General features: G+C 37.0%; 1 protein-coding gene across 2 annotated transcripts in view; it reads right to left on the reverse strand.

Moving 5' to 3' along the window:
* LOC126184544 (1-phosphatidylinositol 4,5-bisphosphate phosphodiesterase eta-2-like) overlaps nucleotides 1-12,035 on the reverse strand; it is a 475,410-nt gene that overhangs the window by 86,765 nt on the left and 376,610 nt on the right. For both annotated transcript variants that reach the window (XM_049926959.1, XM_049926958.1), the window contains exon 6: nucleotides 3,985-4,142. In XM_049926959.1, coding sequence (XP_049782916.1) covers nucleotides 3,985-4,142 — 158 coding nt within the window. The remainder of the gene's footprint in view (nucleotides 1-3,984; nucleotides 4,143-12,035) is intronic.

The raw sequence follows: 12,035 nt of genomic DNA on the forward strand, positions 1-12,035 counted from the left end.
AGCTTAGCAACATGGATCTGACCAGTTCTGCTGAAAGTGCAACCACTGATCCTACAGAAATAAATACAGCAGTAACAACAATAATTACAGTAGAAATGGGTGCAGTAACAGCAACAGTAGTAGCAGCAGCAACTACAATAGACATTGCAACAACTGGTGGTTCACAAACAGTAATGGGCACCATATTGTCACTGTCATCGTCATAGCCATAGCCTCAGTGGTGGTATGACAGTTAACCTGCTATGTTACCAGTGTTACCTATTTTTCTATAGTTAACTGAGATGTCAAGGATGAGTGGAGCACTTATACCTCATGCATTTGCCATGATTTTCATGTTCACTAGATAATTTTTTAGAAAAATGTGTTAGTAGTTTGTACTAGTCTTGTGATCCAAAATGTTATGGAAAGATCCCAGTCACTATGACACACAATGTTCCAACATAACATGGATAATGGAACTGAAAAACACTCAGAGCTTCCAGTTACAGGTGCACACAAGCCGCCAGATTGGTAATTATTCTTTTGCCAAACTCATACCCCACCCAATATGACCATGTCCTCTGAGGCACTTGATAGTTGGCAAGCTAAGTGACATGTGTGACTTACTGAATGCCACAGTCACAGCAAGCAAAGTTCCCTTAAAATGCAACAATAATCTATATTACACTGCACGCCATTAAAATTGCAATCCCAGGAAGGATAGCAAATAGTGAAATTTTAGTTATTGTGGATACACAGCATAACAAAAAGTATACATAATCACCTTTGTAGGTTATTTGAGGGTATGCAGCCTGTGAAACTTTGTACACAGTGCTGCCACCTCTGAAGCAACAATGGCTCCAACCTGGCATGGCGTGGAATTGAATTCAACTTGGGTGATAGATATACAGTGTCTTCCAAAATGATCTTTATAGCTTTGATCACATGTATTTCACACCTAAACTTTCTTTACTTTTTATAGGTTAACTATTGATGAAAATGGTCATTGCCCCAGTATGGCAGAGTGTGTGGAATGCTTGTTGCACCCATTTTGCATCTGCATCACTCATTCTTGGATGCCCAAAACGCATCCTCTTTTTGACACTTCCAGTTTCTTTGAAGCTCATGTGTGTTTGTCTGATGGTTGGACATAATGGTGATGTGGTTCTGTAATGTATCCAGATCTGGTCTCTATCAACCATTCTACACACAAGAAAGATCTTTAGGTGTGTGTGAACATTACATCATGTACTACACATTTCTATCTATCAATGTTTCTGAAATACGCATGGTCAGAGTCATAAATATCATTTTGGAACACCTTGAAGATACATTATTCTATGCCAGATGTCATCAGTTCTAGTTGTTGGTGAGTGGTCATGTGCCAGTCTTTTGGCATCCTATGACGAGATTTTCCCAAGGGTGAAAGATCTGGAGAATGAACCAGAGGTGATTATGATGTGTATGCATTGGTACTCCATACTATTACACCAGGTGCTGAGCCCATTTGATGTAGATCAATGCTATCTGGAAAAGTTCATTGTCCTTGCACAATAGGCTACATGATGCGCAACTTCACTCCCGACAACCATGGCGAGGTCCATCTTTGCAACCATAACACCATGCAGCGCGGTACAGATGGGCCAGCAACATGCCGAATAGACTGCTCAGGATTGTCATCACGTTCTCTTCACTGATGAGTGTTGCATATGCCTTCAATCATCGGAGACATGTTTGGAGGCAACCTGGTCAGGCTGAATGCCTTAGACACACTGTCCAGCAAATGCAGCAAGGTGGAGGCTCCCTGATGTTTTGGGGTGGCACTATGTGGGGCTGAAGTACGCCACTGGTGGTCATGGAAGGCTCCGTAACAGCTGTATGATACATGAATGCCATTCTCCGATCAATAGTGCAACCATATCAGCAGATTATTGGCGAGGCATTCATTTTCATGGACCGTCTGAATGCCACCCAGCATGGATTCAAAAACATCGATCATGTGAAACCCAACTTACACTTTCCTCATACAACATAGTGAAAGCTATGGATCAAGGCAACCAGGTACATGCAGTATTTCTTGATTGCTGAAAAGCATTTGACTCAGTGCTGCACCTACATTTATAGTCAAAGATATGATCATATGAGGCATCAAGTGAAATTTGTGGTAGCGAGGACAAAGCATGTTATTGTGGATGGAGAGTCATCATCAGATGCAGAAATATCTTCTTGTGTGTGCTCCATGGAAGTGTGTTGGGACCCTTGCTGTTCATATTGTATATTAATGACCTTGCAGACAATATTAATAATAAAATCCAGCTTTTTGCAGACAATGCAGTTATCTATAGTGAAGTGTATCTGAAGGAAGCTGCATAAATATTCAGTTATATCTTGATATGATTTCAACATGATGCAGAGTTTGGCAACTGGCTCTACATGTTCAGAAATGTAAAATTTTGCACTTCACAAAATGAAAAAAACATAGTATCCTATGGCTATAATATCAATGAGTCACTGTTGGATTAGGCCAACTCATACAAATACCTGGGTGTAACACTTTGTATGGATATGAAATTGAATGATCATGTTGGTTCAGTCGTGGGTAAAGCAGGTGGTAGACTTTGGTTTATTGGTAGAATATTGGGGAAGTGCAATCAGTCTACAAAGGAGAATGCTTACAAATCACTCGTGCAACCAGTTCTAGAATATTGCCCAAGTGTGTGGGACCCATACCAGATAGGACTAACAGGGTATATTGAATGTATGCAGAGAAGGCCGGCATGAATGGTCACTTAGGGATTGTAAAGAAAACATTACAATAATTATTGCATGCACAGACACATTCAAACAATCATTGTTCCCATACTCCACACATGAAAGGAACAGGAAGAAACCCTAATAACTGGTACACTGGAACATATCCTCTACCATGCACCCAGAGTATAGGTGTAGATGTAGGTGTAGATCTTGACAAATGGGAGCAGTAATTTTGGGGAATGATAAATCAAAGTCTTGATGATCCTGTCACTGCTGAATTGTGACACTTATTAGACATTTCTCCTAATTACATGAGGCAAAACATGATACTGTCATCAACAAACAACATTCAAATGAAATTTCTGAATGAGAAATTTATTATGTAATCTTCCTTTATATATCCAATTTGTACAGTTTCTGTGTGAAATGCTGACCATTTACATAGTCAAATATCTAGTGCACTTCATGACAGTTTGATATTGTTGTATGTCATCTTTGCGATGCTGCAATTTTAATAGCCAACAGTGTATTTTAAAATGTTTCACAGTAGCAATTTTGGTAGGAGCTATATAAGATACAGCATTACTTGCATTTTAAAATATGCCAATTCTTTCATGTGAATTTTTTGCTCCCTAAATTCTGAGTTGAACTATAAAAATACATATGTTCTAAAACAGTCCTCAGAATATCATACCCAGTATTGATTGTAATTAATGCATTCAGAAATTTCACATAATTATGATACAGTTTTCAACTAATAATTTTGATAATTATCAAGGTATTCATGTTGAATGTGATATCATTTTAATCATCTCAAAAGAGCAGATGGAGGTATGTATGTTGGTGAATAGATGTTGTTTGTTCTTTTATTGCTATTAAATGGGATTTGACTGCTACATTGATGGAAGTTAGTCATGGTTATTTGTGGGATGCAAGTAAAGGCATTATGGGAATTCTGAGACATGGAATTTTTGTGAGTTTATGTGGCAGTTTGGTTTTGAAGAACTTGTCCATTATCAGGTTGGTTCTGATGTGCGGTTTCCAAAAGTTCACTGTACCTTTGTTCTGTACTTGAGGGATAGTCTTTAAATATTTATGGGTACAGCACAGGTAGAACTTGTATTATAGTAGGATAGAAATGAGACTCAGCTGTACTTGCTATTGAAATAGTGTTAGAATACTGGGACTTTTGGCCATTCCATATGAAAGTTGATTAATAGGAAAGTTGCTCACACGTAGACTTTTTCTTACCAATAAATGACAGTTTTTGATTATTTCTCATTTCTGACTGTTCAAAAGCCTCAATCCATGATAAACATTGCTCCTCCGTTACATTGTTCAAATGTTGTTCTTTCTTCATAAAATTTTGCAGCTCTTTAACACCCATTTCTTCAGAATTTTTAGCGTACCTGTAAACAAACATATGATGGAAATTTCAAAAAATGTACATATGCTATCAAATTAGCAACACAAATTACCATGTGCATACTAGTATTCATGGCGACAGAGTAAGTCATGATATTATGAAGAGCATAAACTGTGCTCTGGAAAAAGGATTTCTCAGTCTGTAGTAGCATCTTCCAAACTGTCATTAATGGTTCCAGAGAGGCTGTAGCAAAAACTGCATATGATATTTAGATCACTATTGTGCAGACATATTTCACTTAAATGACATGTTAGGTAAGTAAAATATTATTGAGCAACTGCTACTTTAGGAATAAACATGACTTTTATTATAATGATAAAGTCTAACTTTCTGAAGGAAGAATCCCCAACAAATACAACAAATTTCATTGACATGTTATATTTATTTTCCTCTGTATTTAAATTTGTGAGTGAAAAAAAAAATACACCCACACGCACGGAGATCAGTTGCAGGAATGCTGCCCAGCATATGAAATACCTCACCACAAAGTAATATATAAAAATAAAGAAAAATTTGTACACAAATAGCCAACTAAGGGCTAAAGAGTAATATCACATTTGTAGTAAGCCTATAGAAATGTGGTGCCTTGCAGGGTCTTCAGCCATCATTTCATGTGTAGTGATTGATAACTTTGTTTTGCTATCACTATATCAGAACATTCACCCATATAGCATCAGAAATGATATATGATTCTGCAACCACTGCTCAGATTTGGAAAAAATATCTCTAGGATCATAAACATGAAATATTTTTTGGGTAAAAGTAAAGATTCAGATGTAAAGGAACCCAGTTCATTGCATCTCTTATAATGCACCAATTGAGCAGTGACATAAGTAGGCTGTAACACCCTTGATCTCTGGCCATGTGTTGTCGAGACGGCTTCTACTGGGGGGGGGGGGAAAAAAAAAAAAAAAAAAAAAACCTCTCTCTCTGCTATCAGCTATCACTGGCTGCAATGAGTATCTTGATTCTCTCCCCCCTCCCTTGAATGACTAGTACCTGAATGGATAAATAATAAATACATTGTTTGATCAGGTGTGCAAACTTTGGAGCCACATCAGGTACCATGAGCCAGGAAATGGGCTTGTTTGCAGAAACATATTTATCCACACAGACAGGGTGGTGCTGTCTGGAGCATAGTAGATTGTCAGTATGATGATTATTATTACTGTGGCTTCCCTTAGCAGGACAGCAGAGAGAAGTTAGCCCACTGTGGTGAGCCCAACAGCAACACTGGAACAGGAATGGCACCACATTGCCTATTCAGATGAGTCATGATTCTGCATACAGCATCATGATGGATGTACCCATGTTACAGTCATCATATAGATCCAGAACGTGGTGTGGTGGTATAGGGTCATTGAGTACAGAGCACTATAGCCTCTGGTCCACATAGCCAGTAATTTGGACAGCTGGAATTACGTTTCTGACTTGTTGAGGCCTGTGGTTGTGACTTGTTGTCAAGATCTTCATCATGTTATCATTCAAACGGATAATATGAGACTGCGTACAGCCTATGCTCTGCTGACCTACCTCAATACAGACAGTGTCCGACTGATGCCTTGACCAGCATGTTCTTCAAATCTCACATCCATTGAAAACATCTGCTCATGAGTTGCCAAGAGGTTGGTATACCACCACTTGCCACTCTCTATGACAGAAAAATTTTGGCATAGAGTAGAGGCATCACAGAATGATGTATCTGTCATCCAAGGTCAGTTCAATTCTATGCCCAGCCTGGTTTGAGCAGGTGCTACTGCCTCAGGTATCAAGGTATCAGGTATGCTGGTCAAGGCATCAGTCGGACACTGTCTGTATTGAGGTAGGTCAGCAGAGCATAGGCTGTATGCAGTCTCATATTACCTGCTACCTCTGTATCCCATTTATTCTATAAATTTAGAATTATTACACGGTGTACGTACAATAGGAAAGATTATGTTAGTTACTAGTTGTCTGGGGATCAGAATTTTAATGTCCAGTGGTGTATTTCTGGATTCCTGGCATGTTACACATCCTCAAGAACCTGCTTCCTGTTGATATATCGAATCTAATGAAATCAAACAATGGAAAATCCAGAATGGAACGTAACAGTATTTTGAAGAGGATAGTTGTTACTCACCATATAGTGGAGATACTGAGTTACACGTAGGTACAACAAAAAGACTGTCACAAATAAGCTTTCGGTCAGCAAGACCTTTGTCAAAACTAGATGACAGCCACACATGCACACTCATGCAGACACAACTCACACACACGACTGCAGTCCTGGCAACTGAAGCAACACTGCCAGTTACCAGAAGCTGCTGTCATGTGTGTGTGAGTTGCATTTGTGCGTGAATGCCCGTGTGTGTGTGTGTGTGTGTGTGTGTGTGTGTGTGTGTGTGTGTGTGTGTGTGTGTGTGTGTGCGCGCGCGCGCACCTGTCGTCTTTTTTGATGAAGGCCTTGATGGCTGTAAGCTTACTTGTGACAGTCTTTTTGTTGTGCCTATCTTTGAATCAGCATCTCTGCTATATGGTGAGAAGCAACTTTCCTTTTCATAATATTCAGTCTAATGAAATATTAATATTAGACAGAAAATACGATGTGATATGACATTTGATACGTTTTGTGGAAGCCCACTGATATTACAGTATGGAGTTACAACTGAGAAAATAAAACTGAAGTCATTGTTAGTAGTCCACAGGTCTCACTTCTGAATAAAAATATCTTAAAGATTCAAACTTTGCTCATCTAATCAATATTCCAGTGCTATACAGCAGTAGCTGACCTAATCATTCACCTGAAAGGAGAGAAAATCTGCTCTACTTAAAAACTCTCAACTTCTTGATGGCATTAGAAAGAGAGACTGTTCTTATGCTTCACTACAACCACGATGGTAAGGACTACCAGTGGTGTGCAGAGTGTGATGACCCCTATTCTGAAGGAACAGACACATCTTATTTGTTTAATTAACTAATTAAATTGTGAGATTATCTTATAGGGAAATATCAGCACATTAAATGAAAATCAATAACTTTTCCTTAATATTCCATATAAGTTACAGATTGATTATATTGTCATGATATACAGCTTTCATGTGATGCAACTCTCACAATGAACAAATCTCTGCAGTCTTTAGTGTAAAATTCCAGGTTGCAATAATTCTGGGCAGTTGCCATTTTACAGCTGTTGGGAGTATACTGAAGGCCATTTACTGTTCAAGTCCATTGGTAACATATTTAGATATTAGTTGGAAAGAATCATTCTTGTCATTTTAACTCCCACATGCATAGTATAACCTACTGGAGTAGAGCACAGTCATAGCCTTATGTGAAAAGGGTACAACAGCACTCGTAAACAGTATTATCAGCAAGCTAACAAATACAAATCTTCAGTTACAAATGTTTATTTTGCATCACACTGCAGCAGTGTGATGAATATGTGCATACAAAGCGTATTCAGATGAAAAGAAAAAGGATAATGACAGTAAGTGTCAGAAAGGAAAGCGTTTTCTTACCAGCTGTGAAAACAGGAAACTGGAACAAGGCAGACACCCAGTTTTAAAAAACAGGTATGAATCATTATGGTTTAGCAGATTTCAAATCTTTTTACCAATAGAGAGATACAAAACAAGAAGATTAAATAGTAAGACTGTAAACCAGCATATTTGATATCTCAATAATTAATTACAAAACTGTGTCCAGGATTAATTTCATTGTACTGACAATAATACATATCTCAATAATTAATTACAAAATTGTGTCCAGGATTAATTTCATTGTACTGACAATAATACATGACCTCCTCATGTCTGTAATAACTTTATCAAACTTTCTTTGATTAAGCAATGTGACATCATAAAATATCTTTCAATACAAAAATTATTATCGTCAAGTCTTTGATGTAAACACCCCAAAAATGAATTCATGGAATCCATATACTGATGGCTCCAACTGTGCAAGTATCAATATATCTGACTGTCTGTATATGGAATACATAGGAGCCTGAAGGTGGCATTATTGAGATGCCAAAACTGGTTGTCTAGATAAAATAATTTCTCAAAACATAAAGCTGTTTGGCAATTTTTCTTGGTAAAAACTTTGATCTTGTGTAAAAAGCAGTAAATCACTCAGGCATGAAAGATTTTTAATGCTCCATCTAGAGACATCAAAATTCTTGTTCTTGAAACATTGAAATTCAAGGGCAAACTACAACAACACCTGTTTCAAAATTCATTCTGCTCAATTAGTGAATTTTCTGGGATAAATGGAGTGCATATGTGTGTGGTTTTATAGTATAACTAAGATGTTCCATATAGTGCAAGCATAAATAAAAAATATTTCTTGTCATAAAAGATATATTGGTTTTCAAATATTAATATATTATTAATATGAATGTCTCATTGTGTACATTGAAAATTAATTCTGACATTTTGTTGTTTATACACCTTATTTATTTTCATGTATTATGCTGTAACACTAGCTGATATTAGTGGTACCATGAATCTATCATATTGTACTCAACTGTATCAATTATTGTAAATCTTATGAAAAATTCCAGATTGTGAATATTGTAAAAACACTGACTTGTTCTTATATCCTAGCAAATCTAATGCTTCGGGATCAATGGAACTCACAGTAAAATAAAATAAAAATAATGTCTGATTCATGGAAACATGGCATCGAAGTGCTGCCAGACTCTGGAAGATACCCCATGAAAGCCCATCTATAAAGTTTAAAGAACCAGTATTAAGTGAAGAATTAAAGATTATACTGCATACCCCTTTGTATCACTCCCACAGGGATTGTGGCTAAAAGATTATGGTGATTTCAGAGGCATTTAAACAGTCAGTGTTCCTGTGCTCTGTGCACAGACAGAATGGGAAGAATATATGGTACACTGACAGTTACTTTCACCATGTTCTTCACAGTGATTTGCAGAGTTGTAGATGTAGATGAAGACATAGATCTTCATGATGCAATTCAGAGAATATACATCAAATAGTTGCTGTAAAATGCAACCACTGATATTCAGATAACTAAAAATGTAGATTATCATAGGTCTGAAATTAATATTGATCATGGGTAAGACTAATATGGTGTAGCTACAGTTTTTGTATGGACTGCCTTCATGTAACCAACATCCAAACAGATAAGTTTACAAAAAGGGAGAGAAGCATCTAACACTAAACCATCAGCCCCTTGTCTCCTTCTAATAGCCTTCTTCCATCCTCTTTTTCTTTCAGAACTACAACAGAAGGAACTATTACACAAATGGTTTACTAATGCCTCGTTGCTCAGCAATATAGTGTTTCATCAATAATTCTATTTGTAGTTAACAGTAAACTAGGGTTCTTCCATTTCTACTCCTTTACATTAAAGGTGTCCAAATTTAAATAAATAATAAGACAGATATGATGATACTTGCCCGGGGGTGTAAGCATCCTGATGAAGGATTCTGTCTCCCCAGAACAAGAGATGACCAAACCAGTAACAGATGGTTTATGACATTTAGTTTGAATCTACATGTTTCAAAAGCTTATCTTATACCCTTTCATATTTATATTTTATAGATCTCATGACATATATTTTACAGGTCATCTGAGTGTACTGTATAAGAGACATGTCAATTTTTGATTTATGATATACATAGTTGTATATTCAGTATTCAGTATTCAGTTTATTCACCATTGACCACTTACAGCGGAATAGGTCAGAACATTAAATATACAATTAACAATAACTTTACAGTAAAGTTTTTTACAATTTAATTCCTTTTCTTTTAGGAATATCCTTATATACTAATGTCAATGCTTATTTCAAAATATTCTGTTATCTTATAAAATGGGTGTTTGAGAAGCCAGTCATAAACCTTACGTTTGAAAATATTATTGGTCAGTGACCGAGCAGATGCTGGAAGTTTATTGAAGAGTTTTAAACTCATTATTTTGTGTGAGTTTGTAGTCTTTGTGAGTCTGTGACTTGGTATGTCAAAGTCCAGTTTGCCTCTGGTGTTGTGGGGATGTATGTTCTCTCTGGTCTCGAACTCATTTAAGTTGCTTTTGACATAAAGCAGTGCTGTGTAGATGTATAGATTCACCACAGTTAATATCATGTGCTTGATAAAGAGGGGACGGCAGTGTTCCTTGGGCTTAGCTTTGCTTATTATTCTGATTACTTTTTTTTGAATTTTCAGAATTTCACTGACAAAGCAAGAATGTCCCCATAACAATATGCCGTAGGAAATGTGTGACTGAAAGAGGCCAAAATATACCACCTTTAGATACTCATCAGTGACTACATCTGTCAGTCTCCAGATGAGATAACACACTCTTGCTATTCTCTTGCAGATATGGCTAATGTGTTCCTCCCAGTTTAATTTTGAGTCAATGTGGAATCCTAACAATTTTATTGATTTGCTTTCAACAGCTGTAGTTAAACCCAGAATTAGTTCTTGTGTTTTATCAGGATTACACAGGAGTTCATTAGAAGAAAACCAATCCATTACTAGTTCTAGTTTTTCCTGTGTTGCCTGATGCAGTTCTGTTGTGTCATGGTGTGTATTGAGCAACATTGTATCATCTGCATAACACACAACTGAATTTGCTCCTACATGGTAAGGTAAGTCATTAATTGCAATGATAAACAGAAAAGGACCTAGGACCGAGCCCTGAGGCACTCCAGTCCGAACTTCCTTCAGTGAGGAGCATCTATTTTTAATTGATACATACTGTCTCCTGTTACTTAAGTATGATTCGATTACATCCAAAGATGGTTTGTGTATGCCATAAAATTCCAGTTTTGCAAGTAGGGTGTTAGATGGTATGCAGTCGAAGGCTTTGCTAAGATCGCACAGTACGACTGATACTAGATCCTTATTTTCGAATGCAGTTAACACCTGGTTAACAACTTCAGTGACAGCAGTAGTGGTGTTTTTACCATGCTGATATGCAAACTGTCTGTTGGAGAGGAGATCATGTTTATCAAAATAGTTATTTAGTTGACTGTACATTACATATTCAAAAACTTTAGAGAAAATTGGGACAATAGAAACTGGTCGATAGTTTTGGGGCAGATGCTTATCTCCCTCTTTAAAGACTGGTATTACTTTAGCAGTTTTGAGTGCATCTGAGAAAACTCCAGATTCTAAACACATATTAAAAATGAAAGAAAGAGGTTGACAGATAAGGTGTATTATTTTTTCATTACATAGTTAGAAAACCAATAACAGTCCATACTTTTGGAGTTGGTGAACCTTGCCACAGCTTTTACAATATCCTCTGGGGTGACAACCTTCCAGTGGAAAGTATACATACTATGGGGCACAGCACCAAGATGATCTAGTGCACAAGTGCCATTTTGCTTGATTTTGTTTTTCTGCTCACTCACTGAGGTTAGGAGGTAATTATTTACTTCTTCTGGGACCAGCATTGCATCTTGTGTATGGGTTTGTGAATTATATTGGTTGATGATATCCCATGCTGCTTTACATTTGTTGGGAGCACTTTCAATGTAATGTTCACATGCTTGTTTTTTGGCCAAGGACAGTTTATCTTTGTAGATTTTTTTTACATTTTAGATAAGCTCTGTAAGAAGTATTATCTAGCTCAGATCCTTGTTTACAAGAATTTTTATATATTCTGTACAGTCTGAGCGTCTCCTCCCTAGTGAGAGCTAGCTCATCTGTATACCATTTTAGCTGTTTGTTTTTCTGTTTATGCTTAGGGCTACTTTTGACTAATGGTGAGCAGGAGTACCATAACTCTATGAGTATTTCCACGAATTTGTTAAACACCATTTCACCAGCACCCTTTCCAGGTTGTGTGTTGTATACAAAGTCCCAGTTAACATAAGATATTCTGTCAATCAATAAATTAATATATTCGTCTTTCTGCCC

Source organism: Schistocerca cancellata, chromosome 4, assembly GCF_023864275.1.
Source record: "Schistocerca cancellata isolate TAMUIC-IGC-003103 chromosome 4, iqSchCanc2.1, whole genome shotgun sequence".
NCBI lineage: Eukaryota > Metazoa > Arthropoda > Insecta > Orthoptera > Acrididae > Schistocerca > Schistocerca cancellata.